This window comes from Pogona vitticeps, chromosome 3, assembly GCF_051106095.1.
Source record: "Pogona vitticeps strain Pit_001003342236 chromosome 3, PviZW2.1, whole genome shotgun sequence".
NCBI classification, from domain to species: domain Eukaryota; kingdom Metazoa; phylum Chordata; class Lepidosauria; order Squamata; family Agamidae; genus Pogona; species Pogona vitticeps.
In genome coordinates this window covers 11,602,912-11,621,608 of record NC_135785.1, presented here as the reverse complement: position 1 = coordinate 11,621,608, position 18,697 = coordinate 11,602,912, and the positions used below count along the sequence as shown (strand labels likewise).

Sequence of the window (18,697 nt, the reverse complement as noted above, 5' to 3'; positions counted from 1 at the left end):
AATGCAGAAGTATAAAACTTACCTCTGGTCGAACAGTGAGGGCAGCACTAAATGCATCTATTGCTCTGTTAAATTCCCCACTTAGGTGAAAGAGTACTCCAAGTCCCGTTTGTAAGTCTGGATCTATCATTTCACCATTTTGATGAGCTGCCTCCAGGTACAGTTTTTTCACCTCTTCCAGCAATGAACTACATAAGAGCAGCAAAATACAAATTTTTATGAGTGAGGTAGTCACCTGTGGCCTTAAAACTTTTTTGTATATCAGGTTAACTCAACCCAATCCAGTCTACCAGTTGGGGATATTTCAGATGTGGAAACGGCAAAAGTGTTGAATTGGGTGGGCTTCTTTTGATTAATACGGCAAATCCACCTCCTTTTCTCATCACTGGCCAGAACGCTATTAAGTTTTATTCTGGTGTAATGTAACTGGCATAAAATCTCATTGGCAAATTGCCACGTTAACAAGTTAGCAAAAATATTTGTGACTTAGTATACAACAGCAAATACATACACTAACTTCTTAACTTGCAGCAATTCATCAACAAAATTTGTAAGTATGCTGCTTATATACCACCCCATGGTGTTTAAAGCACTCTCTGGGTGGTTTACAATTCAGTTATGCAGGCTAGACAGTGCCCTCCTTCCCAGTGAGCTGGGTACTCAATTTTACCAACCCTGAAAAGACGGAAGACTGAGTGAACCTTAAGCTGGTTACTTGAGCCCACTGGGATCAAACTCAGGTTGTAAGCGGAGGCTTGACTGCAGTACTGCAGCTCAACAACTGCACCAGGAGGCTCAGGAGTGTGTGCATGTGCGTGTGTACATGTGTAGAAACAAAAAAGAAAGAGAGAAGTGAAGGAGGAAGACAGTCTGCATGACCACATATGCAGCTCCTGATTTTAAAAAAACTGCCATGCAAAGTGATAGGGAAGTTTAAGGGTTAATTTAATGCTCAGCTTGCAGGGATGGGGAATTCTATCAGTTTCATTTTCTAAAGACCTTATGTGAAATTTGGAGAACCTGTGCCCCCCCCCCAAGATGGTATTATGCCATGAGACTACAATCGCAACTATCCTTGGACATTGGCTATGCTGACTGGAGCTGATGAGAGTTGAACTCCAATCATTTTTGCATTCCCTGCAGGTCTTTCCCATCCCTTGCCCTAAGCTGCTGTGTGCTTTAGGTATGTTCCCAAAGCTCTTTGCATCCTAGAAAATGTAATGTTCCAAAGGTTTCTCCCATCCCCTGAGACATAGCAGTCTTCCTTCTTCAAAACAACAAATTATTTAAACATAATTTTAAACAATAATTAGTTGGACTGTGTTACTTGGCCTGAGGTGTAGATGTTTGTATTTTTAGTGGGGAATTTTTTAGTGGGTGGGGAGTGTTTGGGGAATGTTATGTGTGTGCATGTGTCTGGTCTCTGGGTGTCTGTGAATTTCGTTGCATGGGTATACTGTGTATATACTTACAATGACAATAAATTATTATTATTATTATTATTATTATTATTATTATTATTATTATTATTATTATTATTATTATTATTATTATTATTATTATTATTAGTCCAGGATGCTGGTATTTAAATGTCCCTAACTTGGCCCATAATAGCTCTAGGTCATTTGCTGTTACCTTTCATCGGCAGTCTTGGACATTCTCCTGGTCAGCGCTGGAGAGCCTTTCTTGCTCCTTGTTAGATACTTATACTTCGGATTCTGCTTAATCCAGCTCCTCAGTGATTCACAGGCCTCCTGCTGATGGTTGGTGTTTGTGAAACTCACCGCCAAGGCCATCAAGGCTTTTAAGTTGTTTGGCTGAAGATCTAAGCACCTGATGGGTGGAAGAAAGGAAAGCCATGTTAAGCAGATCCCTCTCAATGCCTCGGCATAAAGCCTGCTCATCAGAATGCAGCACCTGGAAAACTGAACTATGCCTATACAGAACGTCCCCACCTACCTCCCCTTCACCGATTGCTGCCTCATCATGGTAAAGGGGCTCGAGTAATTCAAAGAAGCTATGGGCTATGCCGTGCAGGGACACCCAAGGCCGCCGTGCAGGAACACCCAAGACAGACAGGTCATAGTGGAGATTTCTGACTAAACACGCTCCACCTGGAGCAGGAACTGGCAAGCCACTCCAGTATCTTTGCCAAGAAAACTCCATGGACAGAAACAAAAGGCTAAAAGATAAGATGCCGGAAGATGAGCCCCTCAGATCGGAAGGCATCCAACATGCTACTGAGGAAGAGCGGAGGACAAGTACAAGTAGCTCTAGAGCTAATGAAGTGGTTGGGCCAAAGCCGAAAGGATGCACAGCTGCGGATGCGCCTGGAAGTGAAAGGAAAGTCTGATGCTGCAAAGAAAAATACTATATAGGGACCTGGAGCCGAGGCTCCAATACTTTGGCCATCTCATGAGAAGAGAAGACTCCCTGGAAAAGACCCTGATGTTGGGAAAGTTTGAAGGCAAGAGTAGAAGGGGACGACAGAGGATGAGATGGTTGGACAGTGTCACTGAAGCTACCGACATGAATTTGACGCAACTCTGGAAGGCAGTGGAAGACAGGAGGGCCTGGCGTGGGGTCATGAAGAGTGGGACACGACTTAACAACTAAACGACAACAAGGAACCTGGAATGTAAGATCTATGAATCTTGGTAAGCTGGATGTGGTCAAACAGGAGATGACAAGAATAAACATTGACATCCTGGGCATCAGTGAGCTAAAATGGATGAGAATGGGCGAATTCAATTCAGATGATTATCATACCCACTATTGTGGGTAAGAATCCCATAGAAGAAATGGAGTACCCCTCACAGTCAACAAAAGAGTGGGAAAAGCTGTACTGGGATACAGTCTCAAAAATGATAGAATGATTTCAATATGAATCCAAGGCAGACCTTTCAACATCACAGTAATCCAAGTTTATACATCAACCACCAATGCTGAAGAGGCTGACATTGACCAATTCTATGAAGACTTACAAAACCTTCTAGAAGTGACACCAAAGAAAGACGTTCTTCTCATTCTAGGGGATTGAAATGCTAAAGTAGGGAGTCAAGAGATAAAAGGAACAACAAGAAAGTTTGGCCTTGGAGTTCAAAACAAAGCAGGGCAAAGGCTAATAGAGTTTTGTCAAGAGAACAAGCTGGTAATCACAAACACTCTCTTCCAACAACACAAGAGGTGACTCTACGCATGGACATCACCAGATGGGCAACACCGAAATCAGATTGATTATTTTCTCTGCAGCCAAAGATGGAGAAGCTCTATACAGTCAGCAAAAACAAGACCTGGAGCTGATTGTGGCTCTGATCATCAGGGTCTCATAGCAAAATTCAAGCTTAAACTTGAGAGAGGAGGAAAACCACTGGGCTACTCAGGTATAATCTAAACCAAATCCCTTATGAATACACAGTGGAAGTGAAGAACAGATTTAAGGAACTCGATTTGGTGGACAGAGTGCCTGAAGAACTTTGGATGGAGGCTCATAACATTGTACAAGACGCAGCAACAAAAACCATCCCAAAGAAAAGGAAATGCAAGAAAGCAAAGTGGCCATCCAACAAGGCCTTCGAAATAGCAGAGAAGAGAAGGGAAACAAAATGCAAGGGAGATAGGGAAAGTTACAGAAAATTGAACGCAGACTTCCAAAGAATAGCAAGGAGAGACAAGAGAGCCTTTTTGAATGAACAATGCAAAGAAATAGAGGAAAATAATAGAAAAGGAAAAACCAGAATCTGTTCAGGAAAATTGGAGATATTAAAGGAACATTTTGTTCAAAGGTGGACATGATAAAGGACAAAAATGGGCAGGACCTAAAAGAAGTGGAAGATATCAAGAAGAGGTGGCAAGAATACACAGAGGAATTATACCAGAAAGATTTGGATATCCTGGACAACCTAGACAGTGTGGTTGCTGACCTTGAGCCAGACATCCTGGAGAGTGAAGTCAAGTGGGCCTTAGAAAGCATGACTAACAACAGTGGAGGTGATGGCATTCCAGTTGAATTATTTAAAATCTTAGAAGATGATGCTGTTAAGGTGCTACGCTCAATATGCCAGCAAGTTTGAAAAACTCAGGAGTGGCCAGAGGATTGGAAAAGATCAGTTTACATCCCAATCCCAAAGAAGGGCAGTGCCAAAGAATGTTTCAACTACCATACAATTGCACTCATTTCACATGCTAGCGAGGTTATGCTCAAAATCCTACAAGGTAGGCTTCAGCAGTATGTGGACCGAGAACTCCCAGAAGTACAAGCTGGATTGCGAAGGGGCAGAGGAACTCGAGACCAAATTCCTAACATGCGCTGAGAAATCCAGAGAGTTCCAGAAAAAATCTACTTCTGCTTCATTGACTATGCAAAAGCCTTTGACTGTGTGGACCACAACAAACTATGGCAAGTTCTTAAGGAAATGGGAATGCCTGACCACCTTATCTATCTCCTGAGAAATCTATATGTGGGCCAGGAATCAACAGTTAGAACTGGATATGGAACAACCGATTGGTTTAAAATTGGGAAAGGAGTACGACAAGGCTGTATATTGTCTCCCTGCTTATTTAACTTATATGCAGAATACATCATACAAATGGCTCGACTGGATGAATCCCAAGGTGGAATTAAGATTGCCGGAAGAAATATCAACAACCTCCGATATGCAAATGATACCACTCTGATGGCAGAAAGTGAGGAGGAATTAAAGAACCTCTTAATGAGGGTGAAAGAAGAGAGCACCAAAAACGGTCTGAAGCTCAACATCAAAAAAACTCCCATCACCTCCTGGCAAATAGAAGGGGAAGATATGGAGGCAGTGATAGATTTTACCTTCTTGGACTCCATGATCACTGCAGATGGTGGCAGCAGCCACAAAATTAAAAGATGCCTGCTTCTTGGGAGGAAAGCGATGACAAACCTAGACAGCATCTTAAAAAGCAGAGACATCACCTTGCCGACAAAGGTCTGCATAATCAAAGCTATGGTTTTTCCAGTAGCGATGTATGGAAGTGAGAGCTGGACCATAAAGAAGGCTGATTCACCGAAGAACTGATGCTTTTGAACTGTGGATGCTGGATGAGACTCTTGAGAGTCCCCTGGACTGCAAGGAGATCAAACCTATATCGATTTTGAAGGAAATCAACTCTGAATGCTCACTGGAAGAACAGATCCTGAAGCTGAGGCTTGAATACTTTGGCTATCTCATAAGAGAAGACTCCCCGGAAAAGACCCTGATGTTGGGAAAGTGTGTGGGCAAGAGGAGAAGGGGTGACAGAGGACCAGATGGATGGACAGTGTCATAGAAGTTACCAACATGAATTTGACCCAACTCCAGGAGGCAGTGGAAGACAAGAGGGCCTGGCATACTCTGGTCCATGGGGCATGAAGAGTCGGACATGACTTACTGTCTAAAGAACCACAAAGTTAACTGGTAAAAAATATTTCTCATGGCTCATTCCGTTTTCGGGGCAGGGGGCAAGGACCTACACAAGCCAGCCAAGACTCTCTGGGTGCCGGTACCCTACAGATTTTCATGCAAGTGCAGAGATTTCACCATCCATTGCTGTCAGACAGAAAAGTGTCTTGTCACAATCAGACAGGCTGGAAACTTTATTTCTTTAATTTTTTAAATGAAGCTAAGACGATACTCAGGATGGCCACTCCTGTGCTTAACGTCAACTTCCTGAGACACATGAAATTATACCTAATCATATTCTGTCATTAGTTGAGCACATTCAGGTATTACAGCTGCCAGAAGCAGCATGAGGCTATGGAGCAGGACCATGTAGAGGAGGCTAGCTTGGCCATTTCACAGACCAGGCAGCCCTCCCTCCAATATCTGCACATACAGTGGAAATGTTGTTGCCGGGAGTTTAGGAGATACAGTTCTGTACACAGAGACTTCCATGTCATTTCCCCCCTTAACAGATCCACCTTAGAAATTTCCAAGTTAATACAGACTCTAATCTGCTCTCCTGGATATCCATCATCTGGGGCAATTCACACACTTTACAACTGATTACAAAGGAAAGCTTGGAGGGGGAAAGTTAATCAACAATTGCAAGTAGCCCATCTGATTAACATCATTATTACTCTAGCATTGTTATCTTACTATTGGTATTTTACCACTGTAATAATTTGCCATTGTAATCTTTAAAGCACTAGCTTCTACTAAAGACAATATAATCACAATGATTTAACACCCACTGACTCTCTTTCCAACCAACCACAACCTTGATGTCACGTATAAATATATGCCATGTTATATCTCCTTCTGTTATGTCTGGTGAAGTGGACTTGTCCACGAAAGCTCATGTTAAAATATATAAAAGTTAGTCTTTAATGTGCCACCGTGTTTTTGTCTTTTTTTATTCTTTATTTTTATTTTGTTTTCATCCATGTGACCTCCACAATTGAAGCCTTTGAACATGATGTTGCATCTGGAAAGGATCCCACCTGAAGACATTCGCACTGTACAGGTAAATGCCAGGAGTAGTCCCACTTCTGTACCACTGTACACAGGAACAATGTCTTCATATCAGTGACCCCTATTTTGCACTGCAGTCCATGCTTAATGACACACAGGGATTGAATAAATGGCACATCTCAATTAACTTGCCACCTGAAGCTATTGCTTCCTATTGTTTCATGGTTCTGCCAGGCTTCTTTGGAATTATTAGCAGGAAAGCTAGATAACACAGAATTTGCTCTCATGAAGGACTCTGAATTTTTGTTCTTAGCAGCTTGAGTACTTGACTTCTCAGTGCATCACAAGAAGGTCACAGAAAAACTTCTCTGGACCCCTTTAATCTTCCACTGGCACCAACATGTGAAGCACTATGTGAAACGCACAGCACTTAACAGAGAGTTCTCTGCAATTAGTATCACCTACCTTTGGAGGGCAACAATTGCTGCCTGTTCATTCTCATTCTCTGCTTGTGTTATTCCAAGAAGCTGCCAGGCCTGCAACACAGAGAGTTACATATAGGATTATTGCACTGTTGCATATAGTTCCAGATCCAGTCTTGCATGTTTGCCAAAAATGAACATGACAAAAGTTCCTTTTAGAAAAGGTGCAAAAACAAAAGCAAGATCAGAAAACTTAATGGATCAAGGCATATATATCCCTGGGCCCAGAGCCTATGGCCATCCTACTTGGGACATTCGAGTTGAAGAAAAGTAAAAATTTCCAAGCTCAGGTTGTATCTTAGGGCATGATCAGACAGCTGGTAAGACATGTGTCCAATTGCTCTGGAAAGGGTCACTCTGCGGGCCTTCTGTCTGCCAGCAAATCCAACCAGCTCAGCCCCAGAACAGCCGGGCTAAAAAGGGACACATTTGAGTTGGGCTGGAGTGTGGATTCCCATATAGCATGTGATCAGTGGGAAAGAGATGGTACCAGACCACTCTAGATGCAGTGTGAAGTGTGCTCTATTTTCCTGTGTAATTACACTCTGAGAGATACCCACTGTGTTAAAAGTTAAAAAGGTAAAGGTAAAGACTCCCCTTGACAATTTTTGTCCAGTCGTGTTCGACTCTAGGGGGCGGTGCTCATCCCCGTTTCCAAGCCATAGAGCCAGCGTTTGTCCAAAGACAATCTTCCGTGGTCACATGGCCAGTGCGACTTAGACACGGAACGCTGTTACCTTCCCACCGAGGTGGTCCCTATTTATCTACTTGCATTTGCATGCTTTCGAACCACTAGGTTGGCGGGAGCTGGGATAAGCGACAGGCGCTCACTCCGTTGCGTGGATTCGATCTTACGGCTGCTCGGTCTTCTGACCCTGCAGCACAGGCTTCTGTGGTTTAGCCCGCAGCGCCACCACGGGTGTTAAAAGTTAGACCACACCAAACATTACTTTCATATGTTACTGGTGTACAGGACTGATGCTATTCTTTTCACATCATGGCTCAAGAGCACTCCGGCTCTTATAACCCACAGCCTCCCTATGCTCGCTTCCCATATCCACCCTGGGTAACCACAATCCATGAAGGGGATCAAAATGGAATACATTTGTTTGTTTGACTGACTGACTGATTGATATATGACCCATTTGGCCTGAAGCCACTCTGGTCGGTTTATGACAAAATAAAACAACAATCACCAGATATAGTAAGAAAATTACTACCTTTTCCATTAAATTCAACTTCAAAATAGTATAAAAGCAAACAGACCTATTCTAATGTTATGACACAAAATACAATAAGACATTCAATACACAATCGACACAATTGCACCTTCCCTCTTCCTTCTAACGGTGAGCTTCCCGCTTTCAATATTATGATGCAAGCCTCCCTCAGCTCAGTTTTATTGGTGACCTCCTGCCTCTGCTGGCCACTCGGGTGTAACCGCTAAAGATTCTTTTCCTGCCATGGCCAGGCAAGCTCCGGCAAGCTCTTCCTACTTCCAGACTATTAGCTGGGGCAGATACCTCAGCTTCATGGGGATCTCGGAGTATTGCTGCTTCGAGGTATAAAATGGTCAGGGGCAAATCTCCCTCCTTCAGCTTTTTCAGTCCTTCTTCAAAAGCACCAGGCCAGTCTTTGAAAGGGTTTTCTGTGTGAAAATAATAGCCCTGAAAGAGAGAAAAATAAGGATGGTGACATTGAGACAGAGAACAGAAGAAGTTTAACAGCCTGATCCTAATCATGTCTGTTCAGAAAAAAAAGAAGAAGAACTACTGACTTCAAAGGAAGTTACTGTCCAGTGACTGTATAGGAGATTGTGACCTAAATCATCTAAAATTAAATTGTTCATTGTCTCCTATGTGCATGTTTCTGTGGTGTATGTGTGACTGCACTTCAAAGGCAACTACATTTTTATGAAAGGATATAGTGCAGGACCCAGGAATCTGTGGAACCTTGGATGCTGTTGGACTCATACTTTCCATCATCCCTAAACATGGGCAATGCTATCCCCCAGAGCCATCTGGGGGATTTTGGGAGCTGTACTCCAAAAAAACCCACACATTTGTATTCCTCTACCACTGGTTCCCCATCACATCTGTATTCCTGTACCACTGCTTCTCCATCACAGCGATTTGTTTTCAACAACATTGCTGGATGGAATTTTGACGGACTTTCTCCTCATTAAAAATGTTTGAACTATAAATGCTTACACTATACACTGAATGACAGCATAACATTCAGGTAAGCTGCATTTCCTTAGATGAGAGCCAGATCTATAGATTGTAAAATAGTATGTGTGTGCATGAAAGTGAAACAGACACGGTGAGATTCTTGTAATACTTGCACAACACACATCCAAATGCCCTTGTGCTGAGCTAGTGAGCACTGGTGCAAGCTGGCAAATGGGGAAGGGATGAATATCTGGGCGTTGAGGCCACCCCACACGCAGTTAAGCTTTCTCATTCTCCAACATCATTTACCCTGAGATAAGTCTACCCACATGAAGCATCATAGTTCCCTGAGACTTCAGCCGGTGCTCTGAGACCTGGTGAACCTAACACAGCAGGAGCATATTACAAAAAGGGAAGCCCTGTGCCTCCTCTTCTTTCTCTTCTTGCCATATCAGCTTATGTATCTTCCTATTTCTGCAAGGCACTGAAATATACCGGGAAGGAGGTAGAACCTTGCACCAGCAAAGTAGCCTTTTGTGGATGAGAAGCAGAAGCACAAGGACAATACTGCAGTCAGTGGCCGTTATGTGGCGGCTGCTACCTGGGCTCCCAGTTTAAGAATGAGCATGTTTTGTGCTTATATTCTACTAAGAGTGGATGCATTTTAGACAGAAACACAAATCCGAACATGTTCTTAACGGATTTGCAAAATGTCCCACTTCTATTAGGTATATGAAAGGGCAACATTCTGATTAAGACTTCAGAGTGGCCCCTAAAAACCCCATGGGCCTGTCACTACCCTATTGGTATTACCTTCTCGTTAATGGAGACAGTCGCTTGGCCTTGAGCTTCCTGGCCCTCTGAAATCCAATTCCTTCGAGCCATTTCCTCCCATTCTGCTTGCATTTTATCCCAAAACTCTGTATCTGACTAGGGAGAAGATAAAGCAAAAGGGCAGTTCAGAAGAATTAAAAATGGAAGAGAAACAAGCTTCTTTCATCATCTTCAGGGCATCTTCCTGCTCCCCTTTTTTGTTTCAAAACTGGAACACCTGAGCATCAAAATGTTTATATTGCTGTGCATATTTATTCTGTGTTACAAGTTACCATTCAACAATTGACTCAATGGGTCTATTGTCTAGCTGAGACCAGCAATAGAATGGTATTATATGCTGTCAAGACACACTGGACTTATAGCTACTCTAATAGGGTTTTCAAGGTAAGTAATATATTTAAAGGGTGGTTTTTACCAGTTCCATCACCCCAATGCGTTTCCATGGCTTCTTGAGTCCTCTACACCAGCCGTTCTCAACAGAGACCGTATGGCCCCCTGGGAGGCCCTGTCACATTTGAAGGGGGCCACAATTCCTCGCACACCACCTTATAAGGTTTGTTCTGGGGTTTATAAAATTATAATTTGGCATATATTTCTTTCATAATGTGTCTATGGCCATGGACTCCCCAAAATTGAGAATGACTGTTCTACACCGCACTGGGTACCCAGCAACATGATACTGGATTATATACATTTTACTACATCCAAGGAAAAACACAAACTCTCCCAATTTCTGAAATACATGATTAGGTTGATGATATGATGATAATGACGTTTCACTGTACATAAACGGCTATGGAAAGCCTTCGTGCCCAAGTCTGTCTTTGTGGCTCCAGGCCCTCTTGTTGACCCCCTTCTTTTTCCATGCAAAGAGGGAATCCCCTAGAAGCCATCAGGAACGGTGATTAATGTTTTACATAGGTTGCAAGGCCCATATTCTCAATTTAAAATACTGTAGCAGTTTTTCAAAGCAGAAGTGTATTTCCAACCACTTTAGGTTCTGTCATGCTTTAAAAAAAAGAAATTGGGGAAAGACTGTGGCCCTAGGGCAAAAAATGGCGATAAGATCTATCAAAGCTGCTCCCAGTGATTACACAATGCATTATGGTAACATAAGCCAAGACAGGCCCCTCCCTGGAGAAGTTTGCAAACCAGTTAACATTATTCAGCTTGAAGTCACTATCTATTTACAGCTGTCCTCGGAATGTCTCAAAGTTCCTATGTAAGTAAACCTTGTATTTGTTTCATGTACTTCCACCTTAATAAAGTCAAAGTAATATAGTTTTATGAGAGCACTTTTGGGAACAATGTGAGGTTATTGTGTCTCTCAGCTGCTGCGCCTTCCTTCTCTCAGAAATAAAATGGAAAAACTGAATCAATGAATCTTCAGCCCCAGGAATAATTAATCTGCATGGTGGATACTTAAAATGAGATGCTTGCTAATTAAAGGCAGGCATGGACAATCTTGAGCATTTGCAAAAGTAATGCCGAACTGCTGGTTCAGCTACAGCCAAAGTCTCTGTTAAGGTCTCCTGGGCTACATTTGGGAACTGAGGGTTGAGAAAGGTCCTCTGCCTTGCCGACAGCTAAGAAAAGGCTCTATTTTGGGATATTTAAGCTTTATTAATCATATGTTGTAGCTTGTTTACTTACTTATTTACCTTATTTTTCTGTTTATAAGATGCCCCCGTTTATAAGAAACAGCACCCCCCCCACTTTTCTAACCCCAAAATTAAGAAAACGTAGCTTTGAGTATTCAGCCTCTTGGCTCGGAACGCTCGGACATTAGGAGTCCCTGTTGAATCTGAGCCTACAGGCTCCACCTTCAACGAGGTGTGTTCCAATTGATTTGTACAGCATCAGCTGACGTCAGTTCCATATGGCTTGTGACTGGAGGAAGCTAAGCCTTGTGACTGAAGGAAGCTAAGCCTCGAGATTGAAAGAAGCCTGTTTACAGAGGCAAGGTATGGGCCGTTTTGTTCTCTCCATGTTCTCAGCTTACTCCATGTGAAAGACACTCCTCAATTTTTAGTGTACTGATTTTAGGAAAAAGTAGCATCTTATACACGAAAATGCAGCAATATTGTGCTAATATTGTACAGCAGGACTGTGGTATCTGTGAGGGAATGGGTTCCAAGCACCCCCCTGGATGCCGAAAAATGTGGAAGTATTGAACACTGTACATTGCATTGTTTCTGGCTCCCTTTCCTGGTCAGGTATGGTAAATGCCCTGAAGATACATATAAGTATTTCTGGATTTTCTATTTAGTATTTTCAGGCAGGGGTAAGTGAATCAGTGGATACTGATCCTGCAGACGGGAGGCGGTCCTATTGTAATTTATTGTGTTGTTAACCGTATTGTTTTTTCAAATGTATATTGTAAGCCATCTTAGGTCTTAGAAGGGAGAGAAGCAGAATGTAAAATGAAAGAATAGTGACTGTGCTGGCTGGAGGATTCTGGGAGCTGTAGTCCAAACAGTAATTCTTCCAGACACTAGTCTTGCTTTTCACTTGGCTTGGATTGCAGCAGAAAACACAGTAGCTGAGAACCTCAAGGGAACGTATACTTGAAATATTCAGTGCAAAGAATCTATCACTCATGTACAAAATTATTTAGAAGGATTACATCTCCCAGAATTTGCCAGGTAGCATGGCTACTGCAGATGGGGGCTTCTGAAATCTACAGTAAAAAGGCAACTTTTTTCAAAGCTATGACCTCAAGGTACCTTAAAAACCTTGATTAGCTATTAGGGCAAAATGATCCAAGGACAGTTAAAAATGTTGCTAATCTTTATATTTTTCTGATCTTGTTGTTAAGTTGTGTCCAATTCTTCATGACCCCATGGACCACAGCGTGCCAGGCCCTCCTATCCACCACTGCCTTCTGGAGTTGGGTCAAATTAATGTTGGTCGCTTCGATGACACTGTCCATCCATCTTGTCCTCTGTCATCCCCTTCTCCTCTTGCATTCACACTTTCCCAACACCAGGGTCTTTTCCAGGGAGTCTTCTCTTCTCCTGAGATGGCCAAAGTATTGGAGCCTCAGCTTCAGGATCTGTCCTTCCAGTGAGCACTCAGGGTTGATTTCCTTCAGAATGGATAGGTTTGTTCTCTTTGCAGTCCAGGGGACTCTCAAGAGCCTCCTTCAGCACCACAATTCAAAAGCATCAATTCTTTGGCGATCAGCCTTGTTTATGGTCCACTTCCATACATCGCTACTGGAAAAACCATAGCTTTGAATATGCGGACCTTTGTCGGCAAGGTGATATCTCTGCTTTTTAAGATGCTGTCTAGGTTTGTCATTGCTTTCCTCCCAAGAAGCAGGCGTCTTTTAATTTCGTGGCTGCTGTCACCATCTGCAGTGATCTTGGAGTCCAAGAAGGTAAAATCTGTCACTGCTTCCATATCTTTCCCTTCTGTTTGCCAGGAGGTGATGGGACCAGTGGCCATGATCTTAGTTTTCTTGATGTTGACCGTTTTTGGTGCTCTCTTCTTTCACCCTTATTAAGAGGTTCTTTAATTCCTCCTCAGTTTCTGCCATCAGAGTGGCATCATTTGCATATCGGAGGTTGTTGATATTTCTTCCAGCAATCTTAATTCTGGCTTAAGAGTCATCCAGTCCAGCCTTTCGCATGATGTATTCTGCATATAAGTTAAATAAGCAGGGGGACAATACACAGTGGTGCCCCGCATAGCGATGATAATCCATTTGGGAAAAATCGTCGCTATGCGGAATCGTCACTATCCGAAACAAAAAAGCCCATAGGAATGCATTGAAACCCCTTCAATGCATTCCTATGGGCTTAAAACTCACCGTCCAGCGAAGAGCCTCCATAGGGCGGCCATTTTTGGTGGCTGTCTTGAGAGGAATCCGTCCCAGAAAAGAGCCGGGAGCCATCTTCTCCGCTCCAGCCCCTCCCCCTCCCCGCCTCACAGCTGATCGGCGCTGCTCTTAGAAGCTTCCCCAGGCTTGCCCAGCAGGTAAACAGGCAGTGGAAATGCACTGGGGAAGCCTCTGAAACCTGCACTTTGCTGGGGTGGGTGTGGGTGGGGGTGTGGCAGGGGCAGGCCCGCCCCCGCCCCCCAGAGCTCCCCCTCGCGCCGCTTTCAGAAGCCTCCTGGGGCTTTTTCAGCAGTGAAAGAGGTGCATTTTCACATTGTGTTTAACTATGAAAATACGCAAGTGTAATATATACTTTAAGTTCTGGTTCTGCAAAGCACTGCCAGAGCCTTCTAGTTTTGTAGCCTCAGCTTGTTTAGATCCTCATATCTCTGCCCATGCACATTCACTGGGCACTCTGATTTAATTTAAGGGTATTTCTTTCCAAACTGAAGTCCTGGAAGTGGATTCTGTTTCTGTTCTTTGTTCCAGGATGAAACCTGCCCAACTACTCTCAGCATATGGATGACTGATTTGAACTCCATATAATTGATATTTCTTCAAAAACTCAGTGGAAACTACTTTAATCAAAAGCCCTTTATCTCACAGGCAGCATCTGTTCTCAGTACTGCTGAGATTTTGATGTAGCATTATCCACATTTTGCTGACAGCAAAGCAAACTGTTATAATGAATTTCAAAAGGAGGAGTGCTCCCTCATGAAAGCTTGCAGCGCCATACTTAAATGTACAGATTTGTCAAGAGATAGGAGAACCCCAGAGGCCATTCAGACTCATGGAGTTATACTGTACATGGTTGACCTTGCTTCAAGGTGGGGTGTTTAAATCTTGGAGTCACATTTTCTTGTGGAATCCATACAGAACCAGACATTTAAGGCAGACATTCTTTAAACCTGTAACTTGAAGAGTTGGAAACAATTCCACCAAGTTTTAGACACCTGCTGTGCACATTTTTGTGACATCCTCGACATGGTGGCGCTGCGGGCTAAACCGCAGAAGCCTGTGCTGCAGGATCAGAAGACCAAGCAGTCGTAAGATCAAGTCCACGCAATGGAGTGAGTGCCCGTCGCTTGTCCCAGCTCCCGCCAACCTAACGGTTCGAAAGCATGCAAATGCAAGTAGATAAATAGGGACCACCTCGGTGGGAAGGTAACAGTGTTCCGTGTCTAAGTCGCACTGGCCATGTGACCACGGAAAGATTGTCTTCGGACAAACGCTGGCTCTATGGATTGGAAACGGGGATGAGCACCGCCCCCTAGAGTCGAACACGACTGGACAAAAATTGTCAAGGGGAACCTTAACCTTAACCTAACCAATCAAGAACCAGCTAGGACCAGAAGAACAAAACCAAAGAGTCCTTACGAAACTACTGCATTTTCCATTGCCATTTTTTTGTAGCGCAATTATACAGGGGTTCTTGTTATTGTTGAACCATGATTTTGAGAAACAGAAGTATTATTATTTAAACAGGTTGCATTCAGTACTTGTGTTAGCATGATAACAATTTTAATTAAAAAATATTATTGTTGTCTTTATATTTGGCCAAAGGCAGGAAATCCAATCCAGTCCATGGTACCTTTGGATATGGTTTACAACATAACAAAGCAATTGGGAAATTTCAGCTCTAGGATTAAAGAGAAACAGTTTTGATATGATCAAGCAACAAATAAGCAAAGAATTCTTGGTTTGGTGGTAATATTTGAAACACAACAGGTGCGGGGGGACAGATGGACATAGAGTCCTAGAAGTGTGAGCGCAGGACCTCCAACTCCACTCCATCATGGAGGTAAAAGTAGACCCACTATTGTAAAAATACAGTCAAAACCAGAGTTTGGCAAAGTTAGTTTTTTTTAAAATTGTAAGCTTCAGGAATCCACAGTTAGCATTGATTTCTGGGAATTGTAGTGCAAGAAACTAAGTTTCCAGGGCTCTCCTCAGTCACAACAAATTCCGTCATCTATCGATCAGTGGAGCCATCGGTCTAACTTAGTATTGCTTCTTCTAATAGCAGCAGATTGCCAAGGCCATCTGCTCTTTGCACGAGTGGAAAAGGTCTCTCAAAATTCTCTACCTTTTCTTCCAGGCACTTAAATGGGAAGGGGAGATTCAGCTGAATACTCAGGGGAGAAATTTCTATAGTTCCTTCTCAAGCCAACCGAAAATGTGATAACATTCCAAACACTGTAAAGAACACTCACCTTTTTCTATTACAGAGAATCTGCTCACAGCCATTATATAAGAGGGATCATAAGACCATGCAGAACTAGGTTCTTCACAAGATTTCAGCTTGTGAGAAAGCTGAATATTTAAAGCCAAGCACTGCAGAAAGATCCTTAAAAAGTGATCCTTGTTGCTTGATATTAAACATATATTTTAGTCTTTTCATAGTCTCAACAACCCTGTTCTATTTGCGTCTCCACCAACCTTTACTCATGATTTTATAGTCAATTTCTATTCTTCAGGTAGATTATTTAAAATTTCTGGAAAAATTGCCATCCACTAAATCCCACAAGTTTCATTTCCTTTTTTTTTCCTGCCACAGTCCAAAGCTGATCCGTCTTTTCATTAAGTCCCTTGCCAATAGCTGCTTCTTTCTTTCTCTACCCTTGCAACAAAATTTGATACAGGGTTGTTATAATTATCATTCTAAGTACAGTATTTTAGAGCAAGTATTTTATTTATTTATTTATTGCATTTATACCCTGACCATCTAGTCAATTGACTACTCAGTATGTTATTAAAAAGAAACTATTTCTGGTGGAATGCTTCCTAATTGAAGTGCATAGCTGCTAGCACTCATGTCTCCTGGGATCCTTTGTATGAGAGGCAGAGTAAAAATATTTTAAATAAATAAAATAAATAATATTTTGGGTCTATGTTTTATTCAAAGGAAAGAGCTCCCTTCCCATCAGTAGTACAAAATCTGTTGTACAAACCGAACTGTGTGTTCATTGATTTTTTTAAAAAAAAAGCTAAATCCACTTGTTAGTCCCAAGTAAATAGGATCAGTTGAATCAACAGGACTTACCTAAGAGCTGACTTAATGAGTTCCATTCATTAGCGGATCTATTCTATTTGGGACATATAGCCTTTGCAGACATAATACATTTCAAGCATTCAAACCACTTCTTATGAGTTTTCTCAGTAACCTCTTACTATTTTGTTTAGGATTCATATAGTGCCATTGTTGGGAAAGGCTAGCCCCAATTCATTGGAGGTTGTAAAACTGAATGCAGAGTGAATCTTAGTAATAAAAGAACAAAAATGTATTTCTTTCAAAAAGCAGGAGAAGCACTAACACACACACAATGGGAAAGTCAACCAGCCAAGGAAGCAGAAAGAGAGGATTCGCTCAAGGTAGCCCAAGCCATTTCAAGGGCGGATGAATGCCTCATTCATCCCAACAGACCAGCACAAGCAGTGTACGGTCTCTACTTAAGAACGTCCCTACTTAAGAACAATTCCACTTAAGAACAGCTCCATTTGCTAAATTTTGCTTCTACTTGAGAACAAAAATCCAGATAAGAACAGGAAAAAAAAACTTTCCTGCTCTTTTTTTAACCTTAGGTCATCTTAGGTTAAAAAAAAGTTCTCCCCCTAGTGGTAGAGTACGTATTAACCAGCTTTGCATTAGTTCCTATGGGAACTAATGCTTCAATGTACGAACGCACCTCTACATAAAAAAAAAAACAGCCAGAACGGATTAATTGGTTTTCAGTCCATTGCTTCAAAATTAGCTTCGTCAGAAGTGCTTTTAACACTGTTCCCTGACCTAAGGGAAAAAAAAGAAAAAATCCCCCTCTAGTGGTAGAAGGCGGAATAGCAGCTTCCCATTAGTTTCTATGGACGGAAAAGAGCAGATACGGATTAAATGGTTTTCAATGCATTCCTATGGGAAATGCAGATTCTACATAAGAACTTTTCCACTTGAGAACCACCTTCCAATACGGATTAAGTTCTTAAGTAGAGACCCCACTGTATTGAAATATTTTAGATATCAGGTCACCTTATCATAACATACAGCAGAAGGATGCCACGGAGGCCTGTGAACATTGCAGGCCACCTTCTGAATAATCTGCTATTGTGCAAAAGAAAGCAGAGAAAGATGAATGTGAACTGAATGACAAAGATCATGGAGGAAAGATCTGAGGGAGATTGGCAGCAGTAAAAGGGAAACGCATAATCTAGGATAGAAATAAGCAAACACAATTGCGTAGAAGTGAAAGAGAAACAAATCTCCTGATTTGCAACCACCGATTTGAATAAATTGCTTCTCTCCATCTTGCTAATACATGCTACTTATAACTGAACTTTCAATGCTACACTCTGTCACACAAAGGTAGCATAACTATGTATGTTTGCATAAGGTATATTCATTATGTTGCTTTACAAAACTAAAGCTTTGGCATTTTAAAACACGAGATGTGGCCCGGCTGTCCTACACGGCCTGCTAGTCACATATCAAATACCATTACACCAAATACCTCAACAGCAGCTTTGGCTCTTTCAAATTCCTCCTCCAAGGAGTGATTTCGTGAGAGGAGAGTGCCTCTCCAATGTTGCTCTTTGGTGGATCGTACCTAAAAGAAATAGAGAAAATAAAATGGAATAAGGATGTGTTTGTGTGTGTGTGTGTGTGTGGGGGTGTTTTTCACTGAGAGAGACAATGTGCTACAGTAAGAGCCAGCGTGTCTGTACAAACAGAAGCATAAGAGGGCAAAGTTGGGTCATGCCTAGATAATACAATTGCCCCAAGCTGTGGAATATATTTTTGTATCCCCAGTTATCTTCTCATCTGGATTTCTGGTTTGCTTCTCAAACCTGTCTCCTCAATTGTCCTTTGATTCTGACTTCACAACCATGAATGCTTAGCACATTTTTTTAAAAAAG

The 18,697-nt window shown here is 42.2% G+C and overlaps 1 protein-coding gene across 5 annotated transcripts in view; it reads right to left on the bottom strand.

Moving 5' to 3' along the window:
* PEX5L (peroxisomal biogenesis factor 5 like) overlaps nucleotides 1-18,697 on the bottom strand; it is a 193,995-nt gene that overhangs the window by 5,701 nt on the left and 169,597 nt on the right. For all 5 annotated transcript variants that reach the window (XM_072996233.2, XM_072996235.2, XM_078389629.1 and 2 more), the window contains 6 exons: nucleotides 18,292-18,387; nucleotides 9,889-10,005; nucleotides 8,428-8,571; nucleotides 6,888-6,958; nucleotides 1,636-1,833; nucleotides 23-188 (listed from right to left, as the gene is read on the bottom strand). In XM_072996233.2, coding sequence (XP_072852334.2) covers nucleotides 23-188; nucleotides 1,636-1,833; nucleotides 6,888-6,958; nucleotides 8,428-8,571; nucleotides 9,889-10,005; nucleotides 18,292-18,387 — 792 coding nt within the window. The remainder of the gene's footprint in view (nucleotides 1-22; nucleotides 189-1,635; nucleotides 1,834-6,887; nucleotides 6,959-8,427; nucleotides 8,572-9,888; nucleotides 10,006-18,291; nucleotides 18,388-18,697) is intronic.